This window comes from Rhinopithecus roxellana, chromosome 9 (genome assembly GCF_007565055.1).
Source record: "Rhinopithecus roxellana isolate Shanxi Qingling chromosome 9, ASM756505v1, whole genome shotgun sequence".
Classification (NCBI taxonomy): domain Eukaryota; kingdom Metazoa; phylum Chordata; class Mammalia; order Primates; family Cercopithecidae; genus Rhinopithecus; species Rhinopithecus roxellana.
The window spans coordinates 6,687,532-6,705,510 of record NC_044557.1 but is presented as its reverse complement, the minus strand read 5'-3'; the positions used below and the strand labels follow the sequence as shown (position 1 = coordinate 6,705,510).

The 17,979-nt window shown below is 42.0% G+C and overlaps 1 protein-coding gene across 4 annotated transcripts in view; it reads left to right on the top strand.

Annotated features, from left to right (window-relative positions):
* HOOK3 (hook microtubule tethering protein 3) overlaps window positions 1-17,979 on the top strand; it is a 137,619-nt gene that overhangs the window by 48,863 nt on the left and 70,777 nt on the right. For all 4 annotated transcript variants that reach the window (XM_030938111.1, XM_030938112.1, XM_030938109.1 and 1 more), the window contains exons 5-6: window positions 5,494-5,626; window positions 16,111-16,178. In XM_030938111.1, coding sequence (XP_030793971.1) covers window positions 5,494-5,626; window positions 16,111-16,178 — 201 coding nt within the window. The remainder of the gene's footprint in view (window positions 1-5,493; window positions 5,627-16,110; window positions 16,179-17,979) is intronic.

Below are 17,979 nucleotides of genomic sequence, written 5' to 3'. Positions count from 1 at the left end.
TTCAGGGTGGGGCAGTCAGACTTCCAGTGCCCTTCTTCATGGCATGCTGGACAAGGAGTTGTTGGCAGACGACGGTTAGGACACTTTTTAGCCCAGTGTCCAGCTACTCTGCACTTGTAGCACGGCCGCACTGGCTCAGACTGGTTGGGGACTCTGGGGACATCTATTAGCCCAATGCCCTGGGTTACCGCATTTATAGCAAGCCCCTTTTATTGTCTTTGAGCCTCCGGGGGTTTTGCTCTCCAGTTTTGGGTTACGGCTAGGCTGCAAAGCAGCAACTAAGGCTTGAGTCTGGAGCTGTACCTTCTGCTTTAGGCGGGCCTGTCGTTGGGCCTCAGCCATTTCCTCCCTTGAATTATAGACCTTGAAGGCCAACTTGACTAGGTCTCGAATAGGAGTTTGAGGTCCGTCCTCTGCCTTTTGGAGTTTTTTCCGAATATCCGAGGCCGATTGTGAAATAAAATATGATGCTAGAATAGTGGCCCCGGCTGGGGAAGCTGGGTCTAACCGAGTGTACTGAATTAAAGCCTCAGTTAGCCTGTTTAAAAGTGTGGCCAGGTTCTCATCTGGACCTTGAATAATTTCTTTTAGTTTATTGAAATTTACTACCTTATTTGAGGCTGCCTGCATACCAGCCAGAAGACATTGAGTCATCATATCTCGTGTTCGGCGGCCTGGCTGGCCTACTTGATAGTTCCAGTCTGGGTCTGTAGAGGGGACTGCTTGATCCCCTAGTGGGAACGCAGGGTCTGTTAAGTGTAATTGGTTGGCATGCTGCCTGGCGGCCACTAGGATGCGCTCTTGCTCCTCAGGGTTTAGAGTAGAGGTAAGAATAACCTGGAGATCATGCCAGGTTAAATCGTAGGCCTGGCAAAGGTATCTAAATTCTTTGGTATAAATTGTAGGGTTGGCAGAAAAATCTAGGCGTCTTTCAATCTTTGAAAGATCTGCTAATGAAAAGGGAACATGAACTCTAACTACGCTCTCTGCTCCGGCCACCTCACCCAAGGGTGCTAAGACTGCAGGGGGTTTGGATAGGGTGGGAGTAGGAGCGGGGGCAGTTAGGCAATCTTTAGAGCGGGTATGGGCAGAGATAGGCGAACTAAGATGACCAGGCGGAAGTGCTGAGGGGTCGGAGGGAAGTGTAGCCTCAACAATGGTGGGAGGGGCTGAGGAGGGAGGCGGAACAACCGCCAGAGCGGGAGGGGGAGGTGGAGACGAAAGAAGAGGTGGGGCCGAAGCGGGAGGGGGAGGTGGGGTATATGGCGGGAGTGGAAGGGAGGGAGGGAAAGTAAGGTCTTCGGGCAACTCAGACAGGAAAGATGACTCCTCTTTTTCGGACTTTGTTAGGCCTGCGTCCTTAGCCAACATGACTTGAGCCAAGGAACACTGGCTACACAGGTCCGGACGAGAACGCAAGGCCCAAAATCCTTGTATATAATTAATTTCGGACCACTTGCCTAAGCGTTGACAAAAACTACTGAGGTCGGTTAAAATGTTATGGTCTAGAGTGGCCTCAGGCGGCCATTGAGACTGATTGTCTAATTTATATTGTGGCCATGCCACAGTGCAGAGGAACACCAGTCGCTTTCACCTGAGATCTTGTTCTAATTGCAAAGTTTTGAGGTTTTTTAGAAGACACCCTAAAGGGGAGTCTCTAGGTATTTTGGATTGGGGGTTTCGCATTGCCTTCCTCTCGCCAATAGGCGGAAACGGAAACCGAACTCTACCTGGCTACAAAGCGTCCTTTGGAGCCACTAGAGACCGGTGAGAGGCTCCTGGAGCCGGAATGGAGATTACCTCCAGGCGGACGTCTCCGTCCTGGACGGGTCTCCCACGGAACGGAATGGAGTTCCTTTGTGCAGAAGTCTCTGCCTTTGGGAACTTTCCTGGGTCACCTGGTGACCGGAAAAAAAAGCCTTGGGCCTGCGCAGGACTTCTGGCCAAGGAATATGAGAGAGAGGCAAAAGGTACTCACCCCTAGGAGACTTGGAGGTGGGGAAAGCGATGTCCAGGTCCTGGTCCGTCTGGGGCGTGGAAGGAGGAGGCTCCTCGGACCTTGGGGGGCCCTGAGGAGGGGTCGCCTCCCGGGTTTCGGCACCAGCTGGTTTGCTTTAATGCGACCCCCAGAGCAAATGCCAGAGAAAAGGCAAGTAGGCAAGGCAAAAAAACTTTATTTACAAGCCAATGTGAAGGAGGGAGCGAGGTTCACCAGTCTCCGGCGGTGGAGGCCGACGAAGTCGCTCCGGTGTTCTCGGGTGAGGTTCCTAGGTCCGCACAGGAGCAGGGGCCAAGGAAGTTCGCACCGGTGTTCTCGGACGAGTTTCCTGGGTCCCGCGTACGAGGAGGGGCTAAGGAAGTTCGCACCGCGCACCCGCTGGGAGCGGCTTTTATGTCCTGGGCCCGGGAGTGGGAGGGCAGTGGGCGGGACATAGGCGGGGCGGGGCGGTAGGCGTGGCTAGGCGGGTTCCGGTTCTTCTCCGTCGGAGGTCGGGTTGCGCTTGCGCAGTCGAGCCATGTCTTTCCCGGGCGCGGGAAAGTTGACGGTGAAGAACCCGGAACTGCGCCATCTTGCCTCCGTTCGTCCAAACAGCTGGTACCAGTTTTTCCTTGCCGTATTTAGTGCTTCCTTCAGGGTCTCTTGTAAGACAGGCCTGGTGGTGACAAAATCTCTCAGCAGTTGCTTGTCTGTAAAGGATTTTATTTCTCTTTTGCTTATGAAGCTTAGTTTGGCTGGGTATGAAATTCTGGGTTTAAAATTCTTTTCTTTAAGAATGTTGAATATTGGCCCCCACTCTCTTCTGGCTTGTAGGGTTTCTGCAGAGAGATCCGCTGTTAGTCTGATGGGCTTCCCTGTGTGGGCAATCTGACCTTTCTCTCTGGATGCCCTTAACATTTTTTTCTTCATTTCAACCTTGGTGAATCTGACGGTTATGTGTCTTGGGGTTGCTACTCTTGAGGAATATCTTTGTGGCATTCACTGTATTTCCTGAATTTGAATGTTGGCCTATCTTGCTAGGTTGGGGAAGTTCTAGATAATATCCTGAAGAGTGTTTTCCAACTTGATTCCATTCTCCCTGTCAGTTTCAGGTACACCAATCAAACATAGGTTTGGTCTTTTCATTTTGTTATTTATTTATTTATTTATTTATTTTTGAGATGGAGTCTTGCTTTGTCACCCAGGCTGGAGTGAGTGCAGTGGCACAATCTTGGCTCACTGCAACCTCCACCTCCCAGGTTCAAGCAATTCTCCTGTCTTAGCCTCACAAGTAGCTGGGACCACAGTCGCCTGCCACCACACCCAACTAATTTTTGTGTTTTTAGTAGAGACGGGATTTTACTATATTGGTCAGGCTGGCCTCAAACTCCTGACCTCAGGTGATCCACCCGCCCCGGCCTCCCAAAGTGCCGAGATTACAGGCGTGAGCTGGCTGTGCACAGTGCCTCACACCTGTAATCCAGGCACTTTGGGAGGCCGAGGTGGGCAGATCACGAGGTCAGGGGATCAAGACCATGCTGGCTAACACAGTGAAACCCCGTCTCTACTAAAAATACAAAAAAAAAAAAAAAGAATTAGCTAGGTGTGGTGGTGGGTGCCTGCAGTCCCAGCTACTCGAGAGGCTGAGGCAGGAGAATGGCATGAACCCAGGAGGCAGGGGTTACAGTGAGCCGAGATTGTGCCACTGCACTCCAGCCTGGGCGACAGATCAATACTCTGTCTCAACAAACAAAAAAAAATAAGACGTGAGCCACCGTATCTGGCCACCGATTTCTTTTCTATCCTTTTAGGAACTGATTTTTGTATTCAAGGAGAAAAATTTAATTTAATCTGGTTGGTGGTATATTTCTATTCATTTAATTCAATTTGTTTTCCTATTATTTAGAATAAAACCCACATTCTTGACATAACTTAGGAGGACCTAAGTGACATGCCTCCCCCATCCTGACCCCTGGACCTTGTCTTCCACCCCTTCCCCAGCCACACTGACCTTACTGTTCTTGGAGTTTATCAAGTGCACTCCTACCTCACAACTCTGCGCATCGTAACCTCTGTCTTGTATCCCCACACCTATAACTGTATAGTCTGCCTCTTCATTCCAGGATTCTGCTCAGTTTTAAACTTAGCGTAGAGGGCTTCTTTGACCATCCATCTAAAATACCAATCCCTTGGGCAGGCGCGGTGGCTCACGCCTGTAATCTCAGCACTTTGGGAGGCCAGGCAGGTGGATTACTTGAGGTCAGGAGTTCGAGACCAGCCTGACCTACATGGTGAAATCCCATCTCTACTAAAAATACAAAATTAGCTGGGTGTGGTGGCACACGCCTATAATCCCAGCTTCTTGGGAGGCTGAGGCAGGAGAATCACTTGAACCTGGGAAGTTGCAGTGAGCCGAGATCATGCCATTGCACTCCAGCAACAAGAGCAAAACTTAGTCTCAAAGAAATAAAGAAATAAAAAATAAAATACCAGAACCACTCCTCCAAAACTCCCAGTAGTTTTTCAGTGTAGAATAAACATACATTCAGAAAAGCATACAGTATGTGTATGTACATTTTAAAGGTAATTGTGAAGTGAGCAGCCATGTAACATAGGTCAGTTGAATGTCACCAGCACCTACAGGACTTGTGTTTACCTTCTTGATCACAACCTCTTTCCTCACCTCCTATCCAGGGAAAACCATGATTCTCAGGTTTTTAAATAATTATTTTCTTGTTTGTGTTGATAGTTTTACCACCTGTGTGTACATCTAGTTATAGGATATTTAAATTTTTATTTTCTTTCATTTGCTGCATTATTTGCTTTTCTCTGAGTTTGCTTTCATTGTTTTTGTCTATTTTTGATGTTGGAGACTTCTCAAATATTTTAATGGTCCTTGATTGTTTATTGACATTTAAAAGTAAACCACTATCGAAAACTGATTGGAATCTGAGTTGGGGGTGCTTTTTGAGTGGTACATTTCACTGTAGGATTGTCAGGCAGAGACCTGCCCATTTGTCTGCATATGAATCATTTCAGGTGGGAACAGTCAATTTCCCTATAAAGAAATCCTTCATGCTCCTCCCTGACATAGGTATTTTTGCTGCCAGTGTTTTGGCAATCAAATGGAGTGAAGGTGACTAGTAAGAATCTTACTGTTGGGGACATGAATTTATATTTAATCTCAGGTCTTTCTGGTGCCCCCTAGTTCATAACCTCTCTGTCTACTTCTTCAAAGAGTATACACCCCTTTCTTCTTGGAGTACTCAGTTTTGTTTTGTTTTTTATCTCGATGTACATGCCACATACCAGACTAGGAACTAAGTTGCTGTAACTCAAGATAGTTATAATTTAGGGTATGGTAGGTAAAAATAGAAATTGGGAATGAAATGGAACATAATCATTCTATCCTTGGCAATGAGTTTCTGGTAAAACAAACTAACCTCGATCAAGTGTTTTTTTTTTTTTGGTCATATAAATGTAAATGCAATTATAATTCTTTTATCTCCATTCAGATTTTAGGACAGCAAATTAATGACTTTACCCTTCCTGATGTCAACCTTATTGGGGAGCATTCTGATGCAGCAGAGCTTGGAAGGATGCTTCAGCTCATCTTAGGCTGTGCTGTGAACTGTGAACAGAAGCAAGGTAATTTGTTTCAAGTTCGTGTTTGCATTTAAAATAATGAAGGAAAGTATTGTATATTGTATATTTTATATATAAATCACCAGTACCAACAGTAACATCTGTTTAAGGCCACCCCCAAAGAATGCCATTTTCTACAGTTTTACTAGTAATTTGTTTTTAAGCTTAAATGAATTTTTCACATTAAAATAAATTTGATTGGGGTGATGTTTTTTCCTTTCTACAATACCACACAATTCCTTGAGTAGATAATGGCACTGAATGCAGTGAAATTTGCTGATAAATTGACAACATCTACCTAATCTGGAAAAAATGAGCAGAGACATACAGCAGTTTAATAGATATTCAGGTCTGCCTTCCCAACATATATCTGTAACAGATGCCTTCAGCTTTTCCTTTTCTTTTTTTAGGCATATTGTATTTGGAAAACATTTGCAAGTTTGCCTCTGCTGTGGGGAAAAAGGGAAGAGTATCATTATATGCAATCTTTAAATAATAAAAAGAAATTTTGAATTGGGTTTTCTACCCCAAAATCTGGTACACACTTTTCCTTAAGAAATTACTTCCTGACAAAGATCAGATAGTTGTAGATGTGTGGTGTTATTTCTGAGGGCTCTGTTCTGTTCCATTGGTCTATATCTCTGTTTTGGTACCAGTACCATGCTGTTTTGGTTACTGTAGCTTTGTAGTATAGTTTGAAGTCAGGTAGCATGATGCCTCCAGCTTTGTTCTTTTGGCTTAGGATTGACTTGGCAATGCGGGCTCTTTTTTTGGTTCTATATGAACTTTAAAGTAGTTTTTTCCAATTCTGTGAAGAAAGTCATTGGTCGCTTGATGGGGATGGCATTGAATCTATAAATTACCTTGGGCAGTATGGCCATTTGCATAATATTGATTCTTCCTATCCATGAGCATGGAATGTACTTCCATTCATTTGTATTCTCTTTCATTTTGTTGAGCAGTGGTTTGTAGTTCTCCTTGAAGAGGTCCTTCACATCCCTTGTAAATTCAATTCCTAGGTGTTTTATTCTTTCGAAGCAATTGTGAATGGGAGTTCACTCATGATTTGGCTCTCTGTTTGTCTTTATTTTTGTATACGAATGCTTGTGATTTTTGCGCATTGATTTTATATTCTGAAACTTTGCTGAAGTTGCTTATCATCCTAAGGAGATTTTGGGCTGAGACGATGCGGTTTTCTAGATGTACAATCATGTCATCTGCAAACAGGAACCATTTGACTTCCTCTTTTCCGAATTGAATACCCTTTTTTCTTTCTCATGCCTGATTGCCCTGGCCAGAACTTCCAACACTATGTTGAATAGGAGTGGTGAGAGAGGGCATCCCTGTCTTGTGCCAGTCTTCAAAGGGAATGCTTCCAGTTTTTGCCTATTCAGTATGATATTGGCTGTGGGTTTGTCATAAATAGCTCTTATTATTTTGAGATACGTCCCATCAATACCTAATTTAATGAGAGGTTTTAGCATGAAGGGCTGTTGAATTTTGTCAAAGGCCTTTTCTGTATCTATTGAGATAATCATGTGATTTTTGTCATTGGTTCTGTTTATATGCTGGATTACGTTTATTGATTTGCATATGTTGAACCACCCTTGCATCCCAGGAATGAAGCCCACTTGATCATAGTGGATAAGCTTTTTGATGTGTTGCTGGATTCAGTTTGCCAGTATTTTATTGAGGATTTTTGCATCGATGTTCATCAGGATATTGGTCTAAAATTCTCTTTTTTTGTTGTGTCTCTGCCAGGCTTTGGTATCAGAATGATGCTGGCCTCATAAAATGAGTTAGGGAGGATTCCCTCTTTTTCTGTGGATTGGAATAGTTTCAGAAGGAATGGTACCAACTCCTCCTTGTACCTCTGGTAGAATTCAGCTGTGAGGCTGTGCGCGGTGGCTCAAGCCTGTAATCCCAGCACTTTGGGAGGCCGAGACGGGCGGATCACGAGGTCAGGAGATTGAGACCATCCTGGCTAACACAGTGAAACCCCGTCTCTACTAAAAAATACAAAAAACTAGCCAGGCGAGGTGGCGGGCGCCTGTAGTCCCAGCTACTCGGGAGGCTGAGGCAGGAGAATGGTGTGAACCCGGGAGGCGGAGCTTGCAGTGAGCTGAGATCCAGCCATTGCACTCCAGCCTGGGTGACAGAGCGAGACTCCGTCTCAAAAAAAAAAGAATTCAGCTGTGAATCTGTCTGGTCCTGGACTTTTTTTGGTTGGTAGACTATTAATTATTGCCTCAATTTCAGAGCCTGTTATTGGTCTATTCAGAGATTCAGCTTCTTCCTGGATTAGTCTTGGGAGGGTGTGTGTATCGAGGAATTTCTCTGTTTCTTCTAGATTTTCTAGTTTATTTGTGTAGAGGTGTTTATAGTATTCTCTCATGGTAGTTTGTATTTCTGTGGGATCCTGACAAAAACAAGAAATGGTGAAAGGATTCCCAGTTTAACAAATGGTGCTGGGAATACTGGCTAGCCACATGTAGAAAGCTGAAACTGGATCCCTTCCTTGCACCTTACACAAAAATTAATTCAAGATGGATTAAAGACAAATGTTAGACCTAAACCATAAAAACCGTAGAAGAAAATCTGGGCAATACCATTCAGGTCATAGGCATGGGCAAGGACTTCATGTCTGAAACACCAAAAGCAATGGCAACAAAAGCCAAAATTGACAAATGGGGTCTAATTAAACTAAAGAGCTTCTACACAGCAAAAGAAACTACCATCAGAGTGAACAGGCAACCTACAGAATGGGAGAAAAATTTTGCAATCTACTTCTCTGACAAAGGGCTAATATCCAGAATCTACAAAGAACTCAAATTTACAAGAAAAAAACAGACAACCCTATCAACAAGTGGGCGAAGGATATGAACAGACACTTCTCAAAAGAAGACATTTATGCAGCCAACAGACACATGAAAAAATGCTCATCATCACTGGTCTTCAGAGAAATGCAACTCAAAACCACAATGAGATACCATCTCACACCAGTTAGAATGGCGATCATTAAAAAGTCAGGAAACCACAGGTGCTGGAGAGGATATGGAGAAATCGAGACACTTTTACACTATTGGCAGTACTGTAAACTAGTTCAACCATTGTGGAAGACAGTGTGGCAATTCCCCAGGGATCTAGAACTAGAAATACCATTTGACCCAGCCATCCCATTACTGGGTAAATACCCAAAGGATTATAAATCATGCTGCTGTAAAGACACATGCACGGGTATGTTTATTGCGGCACTATTCACAATAGCAAAGACTGGGAACCAACCCACATGTCCAACAATGATAGACTGGGTTAAGAAAATGTGGCACATATACACTGTGGAATACTATGCGACCGTAAAAAATGATGAGTTCATGTCCTTTGTAGGGACATGGATGAAGCTGGAAACCATCATTCTCAGCAAACTATCTCAAGGAGAAAAAAACCAAACACCACATGTTCCTACTCATAGGTGGGAATTGAAAAATGAGAACACTTGGACACAGGAAGGGGAACATCACACACTGGGGCCTGTTGTGGGGTAGAGGGAGAGGGGAGGGACAGCATTAGGAGATATACCTAATGTAAACGACGAGTTAATGGGTGCAGCATACCAACGTGGCACATGTATACGTATGTAACAAACATGCACGTTGTGCACATGTACCCTAGAACTTAAAGTATAATAATAAATAAAAAAGAAATTACTCCCTGACTTATATTTTAGATGTTGCCTTGACTATCTTTTAAAGGAAAGAATAGTATTATGTATATCAAAATTGTTTAATTTATTTTTAAATAATTGTACAACTTTTAGAAATACCACAGGAGGCTGGGTACGGTAGCTCATGCGTGTAATCTCAGCACTTTGGGAGGCCACTGTGGGCGGATCACTTGAGGCCAGGAGTTGGAGACCAGCGTGGCCAATATGGTGAAACCTCGTCGCTACTAGAAATAAAAGGGAAAAAAGAAAAAATAAGCTGAGTGTGGAGGCACACTCCTGTAATCCCAGCTACTCAGGTGTCTGAGGCATGAGAATCACTTGAACCTGGGAGGCGGAGGTTGCAGTGAGCCAAGATTGCACCACTGCACTCCAGCCTGGGCGACAGAGCAAGACCATGTCTCAAAAAAAGAGAAAAGGAATACCACAGGATATTTTGTATTCACATACTCTGGCAAGAAAACCTTGAAAAACCTGGAAAACTTTGGGATTAATTTTCACATCAATAAACAGGCTTATAAATTTAATGGGGCCAGGCTCAGTGGCTCACGTCTGTAATCACAGCACTTTGGGAGGCTGAGGCAGGTGGATCACGAGGTTAGGAGTTTGAGACCAGCCTGGCCAAGATGGTGAAACCCCATGTCCACTAAAAATGCAAAAATTAGCCAGGCGCCTTGGTGGGCCCCTGTAATCCCAGCTAATCGGGAGGCTGAGGCAGGGAAATCACTTGAGCCCAGGAGGCGGAGGTTGTAGTGAGCCAAGATCGCACCACTGCACTTTAGCCTGGGCGATAGATCAAGACTTTTTCTCAGAAAAAAGTAATAATAAAATAAATTAATGATATCTATCACTGCTAGAAAAATTTCTCACTAAGCATGTAAATCTGAAAACTGTCTTTTATTTTTTCCCATGTCCTTTGTATCGCAATTTAAAATACCCCATTTTAAGCTCCCAGAGCTGAAATGACCCAATATATTATATCATTATTATTACATTGAAGTACAAGATTGAGAGCATGAGCTGCAGTGTGCCTCAACCCGTGAATTTCCACTCGTTTCCACCTCTTGCAGACAATCTGAAGGACATTGAGTAGATCACTTAATCTCTGTATTTTAGTTTTTTAGTAAAATAGAGATTCAGTATAGTACCTACCTCCTAAGATTATTGTGGAAACTAAATAAGATCGTGTATATAGAACAGTACAGTGTCTTGCACATATTAGTGGTTCACAAAACATTAGTTATTACTAGGAAACGTGAACACATTATAAGTTTTACATATAATATTTTATTCTATTTTATTTTATTTTTTCGAGACGGAGTCTTGCTCTGTTGCCCAGGCTGGAGTGCAGTTTCATGATCTCAGCTCACTGCAACCTCCACCTCCTAGATTCAAGCAATTCTCCTGCCTCAGCCTCTTGAGTAGCTGGGATTACAGACGTGCACCACCATACCTGGCTAATGTTTTGTATTTTTAGTAGAGACAGGGTTTCATCATGTTGGTCAGGCTGGTCTCGAATGCCTGACTCCACGCACCTCAGCCTCCCAAAGCACTAGGATTACAGGCATGGGCCACCACCCCAGCCTATATGTAGTATTTTAAAACATTTTTGTTCAATTATTTTATTGTGTGTTTTTGTGAACTTTCAGGTAGCCACAATTTTTTTTTTCTTTTTTTTTTTTTTGAGACGGAGTCTCGCTCTGTTGCCCAGGCTGGAGTGCAGTGGCACGGTCTCAGTGCACTGCAAGCTCCGCCTCCCGGGTTCAGGCCATTCTCCTGCCTCAGCCTCCAGAGTAGCTGGGACTACAGGGGCCCGCCACCACGCCCGGCTAATTTTTTATATTTTTAGTAGAGACGGGGTTTCACTGTGTTAGCCAGGGTGGTCTCGATCTCCTGACCTCATGATCCACCCACCTCGGCCTCCCAAAGTGCTGGGATTATAGGCGTGAGCCACCGCGCCCGGTGGTAGCCACAGTTTTTTAAATGTCATTAGCTGGTGTTCAATGATTATATTTATTTTATCAATAAATGGAATGTAAATTAGTAAAACCACTAAAGTAGAATTAGAGAAGGCTATTCTCAGTAAGTTAACTTTTAATTTACAGATTTTGTTAATTAAATGTAGTTTTATGTGTACAGCAAGTCCAAGTTGACAGATTTGCACTTCGTTGAAGCTACTTGAAGACCAGTCTTGATATATAGATAATAATGTAATTAGTATCTTTTTTATAGTTCTTCCAAAGTGCTTATCTAATCTTAAATAGCTTTTTTCCTCTATTGACAACTACTGATTTGCATAGAAATTACTTGTTTTCTAAAAGCTGCAGTTCAAATTTATGCAATAAAGCAGATCAATTTTACCTTAAATTCATTTTTTCTTCTATATTCAATTTATTTTACAAATATTGAACTTATACATTACATTAGGGGCTAGGAACACAGTGTTAGACAGAACAGACAAGTGCCTGCCCTGGAGGAACTTGAGTGGAAGGACATTAAATAATGCCACAGATAACCTGTATGATGAGCGCAGAGGTGAGTGTTCCGCAGCTACAGCTTAAGGGGAGACAGCCTAGGTTTGGGGTCAGGGAAGTTATTTAAGGAAAGCTGTGGAAGACAGTAGGTTAAGAGTAATGTAAATGGTAGAAACTGAATGTAGGAAAGACCTAGGTTATCTCTAAGGAATTAAAAAACCCGCCACACTATAATTGGAGTATAGTGAGAAAAGGATGAAGGAAAATTAGGCAGGAGATAGGGGCTATTATAAGTGATGACAGCACAGTATGTAACTATTACTTATGTTGAAGACAATGGATTTTTTTTTAAACCCAAAGGTTTTTTTCTTTTTTCCCCACCCTTTACCCGTTGTAGTGCAAAATAGATTTCTATTAACTTGTTTGTACTTTTTTGGTGTTCTGTGGTATGTTTAAAAATAGACAGCATTATTTTCTTGAAGCTATGACTAATTTTATTGGTCTCTAATTCGGTATTTTTTAAAACAATGTATTTCTTTATCTCTAGCCCTATTCCTATTTTATCATACCATTTTCTTTCTTTCTTTCTTTCTTTTGGCGGGATGGGGGATGGATTCTCAGTCTGTCACCCAGGCTGGAGTGCAGTGGTGTGATCTCGGCCCACTGCAACCTCTGCCTCCCAGGTTCAAGCAATTCTCCTGCCTCAGCCTCCTGAATAGCTGGGATTACAGGTGCGCGCACCACCACGCCTGGCTAATTTTTATATTTTTAGTGGAGACGGCATTTCACCATGTTGGTTAGGCTGATCTCGAACTCCTGACTTCATGATCCGCCTGCCTTGGCCTCCCAGAGTGCTGGGATTACAGGCATGAGCCACCGCGCCCAGCCACCATTTTCTTTTTAGTTTGCTTATTCAGTTTAGCTCAAGAATTAAATATGGAATTTTCTGAAATTGTGATCTATGTATATTCCTGAAGTGTCTAACAAGTTTTCTGTCATAGATTAGGAGATTAGTATACATAAAATTTGAGACATACTTTGATTTTAAGGTAGAAAATAGAAATTATTTAATTAAAGTTGATTGATATCAGATGATAACTTCTTATGTATCCTTTTAGGAAATTCATTGACTTCTGGGATTCTCCTTAATATGTAGGGGTCTTTGGAAGTGCATAACTGTTGAGAGTCAGCTAATTATATTTACTACAGAATAGGACTAGGAAAAGACAGAGATGTTACCTATATGCATATTCCTATGGGAAAGAAGATAGTTAATTATAATACTTATTGAAGTTCTCACTCAGAACAAATGTTCTGTAGAAACGCCTAGATTGAGTTTCCCCCCAAAATTGTGTAAATGATGGAAACTTATTGAACAAAATGTTAACATCTCATTTGTCTAGATTCAGGACATCCTCTGCTCTCAGGAACACAGTAGAGTGCTATGAATCAAGTACATGAGTGTCTGAGTGGTTAAATATTAGCTGTCACTGCATATTTATGGTATATAACATAAAACTAAAGCAGTTCTGCTGTTTACTACCTGACTCACTTGGGATGAGATACTTAACCTGTGTCTTTGTCTGCAGAATAAGGATGTAAAAGCTGGTTGTCATGAGGAGTGAATGAAATTGTGTGTGTGTGTGCTTTGTACTCCATAAAGCACTGTACAGATTAAAAGGGGCTTATGTTTAAATGTGTTTCCTAATTAGAAGAAGTGAGGAGCATCTGTTAGGGATGTTGACTCAGTGCACATTTGTCTTGGCTATCTTACTTCTCAAATTGGGGCAAATAAAATGGTGGTAAATTTGAAAAAACAAAAATTAGTAGTAGAAGACACACTAATAATAATTATTATTTATTATCTTCCTTCTGTCTGGTACCTAAAAATGCTTTTTACAGACCAGGAAGCTGGGACTCGTAAGTGTTATGTGACATGCCCAATACTTCCTACCTGTGAGAGGCCAGACAAGGACAAAAACTCATGTTTCTTCCACATTTAAACTTAATATTCCCTGTGATAAACTATGCTGTGAATTTTAGATGAAGTCTTCAGGATAAGCTGCCTCACATAGCACACCTCATTCTCCAGCATTGCCTCATAGACACACACCCAGTAATATCATATCATTTGTATTTTGGACTTTTAAAGATTCATAAATTTTTTTATTTAAAAAACTGTACTGTAATTTAGTTCTCATCATCATTTTATCATTTAGCATTTTACGGTGTTCGCGGGGAAGGGCCTTGACGTGGCAACACCGCTTCTTAACTAACGCTTCCCCTCTCACACCTACTAACCCCTCACCCCTGGAGTCCACTGTTATTTCCTTCACTTTCAACAGGCTGTCATTAAATTCTCTTTCCCCGTTATCAGTGCCGCTGCTGCTTCTCTTCCATGTTCACAGTGTTACTTTTAGAGCTGTTTAGTCATCCTACCTATGCTGGTTTCTCCATAGCCTTTGAATTCTGTGTTCGATACTTTTGAACAGAACATCTAAAATCTCCCTTTCTGTATCCCAACACTCATAGGGTGATTCTCATTAAGAAAGCAAAACTAAAAATTGAGCTCAGACTAAAGGAATTCTTTTTTTTTTTTACTAAATAGTGATTAAGTTATGATATTCCTATTGTTGGCTTAAGAACAATGCCTATGATTTAGTCGTGTTATGTATATTTGTACTTACAACCAAACAATTGATTGGGTACAAGTAGCCTTAGGACAATACTTCCTTAAAAACGTGTTTCTGATAAACTAAAGCTTTAGCATTAACCAGAAGTCATAATTTAATAGTATTGTAAAAATACCTCATTTATTTTAAATCCTTTGTTGGGTAGAGGATTACAATTGTCATTTCAGCTACATGAATCTCTTGTCAAAAGAGTACTTTGAAGCTATCAAAGTACTCTTGAGGGGTCTTTCATGGTAAGACCCCTCAAGGAGTGAGGTTTTATTGTATATGTTGTTTGGATGTATGGGGTTGGAGAGGTACGTTGAGCCTAAAATTTCCTAATTAGTTTACTCTTTTATGTGTTTCTTACTGCAACATATTTACCGTATTTGTTGGAGTCCACCTGGACTATTGCCTTTTTATCCTTAATATCACTTTTGTAATCCGTTGTTGGATTCAGAAATGAAAACTACTTCCAGGGCTTTTTTAGAAGGCAAGAAATTATTTTCAAGTTTGTCATTACTAGTAACAAAGAGATCTTTCTATTTTTTGGCAGTAGTGAGGATGAATTTGATGAAGTTGCTGCTTTAGCTTATTGGAGGTGTGGATCATTTTATTTTTTGTGTTTGACTGTTCAAGTGCCTTAGTGAGAAGGGGGAAGTAATAGAACAAGGAGTTCATCTGTAACCGTGAACAGTCAATTGTCATAACTCACTACCCTTAGACCAGTCAATAATTATTTTAAAGCCTGGGATTATACAATATTTGTTTAACTATGGTATCAATTTGTATGTTAAATTCATCTCAATTCTTTGTCCTAAGCAGCTCTCAGTTTCATTTTTTTTATTTGCTGTTGAAGAAAATATTAAAACAGGCTGGGCGCGGTGGCTCACACCTGTAATCCCAGCACTTTAGGAGATCGAGGCAGGCGGATCATGAGGTCAAGAGATCGAGACAATCCTGGCCAACATGGTGAAACCAGGTCTCTACTAAAAATACAAAAATTAGTTGGGCATGGTGGCGCACGCCTGTAGTCCCAGTTACTTGGGAGGCTGAGGCAGGAGAATTGAGTGAACCCGGGAGGTGGAGGTTGCAGTGAGGCAAGATTGCACCACTGCACTCCAGCTTGGCGACAGAGTGAGATTCCATCTCAAAAAAAAAAAGGAAATATTAAGGCAGAAATTAATGCAGCACGTTGATGTCACATAAAAATAAAGCACAGAATTCAGTTTTTTTTTTTAACTGTGTAGCAAAGAGTAATGTGAAAGATAATTTTTAGATTTTAGGAAAAAAAAATACGGAGTTTTTTCCATCCTGGTTTCAGGCGTTACCATTTCATCGTTTTACATTGGCACGGACTCATGCCAATATTCCATTCTCGTGACCTGTAGCTGTAGCCTCAACTTTAGAAGGAATATTGAAAGGGAAATAAAAGATCTTAAGGAAAGATAAATAGTGTGATTTTCGGACTTTACCAATACATTTAATGGTGTATGTGGGATTCCTAGGAAGAATCAAAACACAGGGGAACGACTTATAAGAATTTATGAAGTATGAGCCTTAACTGCCTTGACCATGTTTAACTTGAACAGTGACATTCCAGATTGTTCTTGTTTTCAGAGTACATCCAAGCCATTATGATGATGGAGGAATCTGTTCAACATGTTGTCATGACAGCCATTCAAGAGGTATGTTGGAGCTTCATGCTTATAGTTTATGAAAAATTAAAGAGTGAACGTGAGTATAAATAATACAAGTAGAAAAATTTGAAAGAGATTCTCCTCATTTTTAAAGAGTTTTTACTTTGCATTTATGATACAACTTTTCTTGTTTTTGTTCTAAAAAATCATACTCATTTAAATTTTCCAATTTTATTTAAATCTTAAACATTTATTTTGCAGATATAGATATAACTATTCCTAAATTTTTTTTTTTTTTTTTTTTTTTTTTTTGAGACAGAGTCTCACTCTGTCACCCAGGCTAGAGTGCAGTGAGATCTAGGCTCACTGCAACTTCTGCTTCCTGGGTTCAAGCAATTCTCCTGCCTCAGCCTCCCGAGTAGCTGGGACTACAGGTGTGTGCCACCATGCCTGGCTAATTTTTTGTATTTTTAGTAAAGATGGGGTTTCACCATGTTAGCTAGAATGGTCTCGATCTCCTGACCTCGTGATCTGCCTGCCTCGGCCTCCCAAAGTGCTGGGATTACAGGTGTGAGCCACCATGCCCGGCCAACTATTCCTAATTTTTTGAAGTGCCATTAATGAAATAGTAATAGCAGACTCATTCCTAAAGCTAATAATAAATAATATATATTATTTATTTATTTGACCGAGTCTCACTCTGTCGTCCAGGCTGGAGTACAATGGCATGATCTTGGCTCACTGCAACCTCTGCCACCCAGATTTAAGCAATTCTCCTGTCTCAGCCTCCTAAGTAGCTGGGACTACAGATACATGCCACCATGCCTGGCTAGTTTTTGTATTTTTAATAGAGACAGGGTTTCACCATATTGGTCAGGCTGGTCTCAAACTCCTGAACCTTAGGTGATCAGCCTCCCAAAGTGCTAGGATTACAGGTGTGAGCCATGGCGCCTGGCCAAATATCTATCTTAAATCAGCAGTCTTCCTCACACTTAACTGGTGGTTTCCTGTTTGGTAGAAAATGAATCTTCACCTCCAGCCATTCCCAAAGCAATTTCTAGATGAATATTTACGTTTTAAATGTAAAACCTAAGACTGTAAAAGTAAAAATAAAATAGAGATTAATAGCTGGTCAAGTTCAGGATGTGAGAATGTTTTTAATCATAAAAGCAGTGGAAGAAACCCTTAAGGGAAATCGAAAAGTGTATGCAGGACATGAATATGCACTTAACATAGAAAAATATAAAAGACAGGCCACGCGCGGTGGCTCAAGCCTGTAATCCCAGCACTTTGGGAGGCCGAGACGGGTGGATCACCAGGTCAGGAGATCGAGACCATCCTGGCTAACACGGTGAAACCCTGTCTCTACTGAAAAATACAAAAAACTACCCGGGCGAGGTGGTGGGCGCCTATAGTCCCAGCTACTTGGGAGGCTGAGGCAGGAGAATGGCGTAAACCCGGGAGGTGGAGCTTGCAGTGAACTGAGATCCGGCCACTGCACTCCAGCCTGGGCAACAGAGCGAGACTCTGTCTCAAAAAAAAAAAAAAGAAAAGAAAAAGAAAAATATAAAAGACAGGCCGGGTGCGATGGCCTCACACCTGTAATCCCAGCAGTTTGGGAGGCCAAGGCAGGCGGATCACAAGGTCAAGAGTTTGAGACCATCCTGGCCAAGATGGTGAAACCTCGTCTCTACTAAAAATACAAAAATTATCTGGGTGTGGTGACACATGCCTGTAGTCCCAGCTACTCGGGAGAATGAGGCAGGAAAGTCGCTTGAACCTAGGAGGCGGAGGTTGTAATGAGCTGAGATCGCACCACCGTCCTCCAGCCTGGCGACAGAGCGAGACT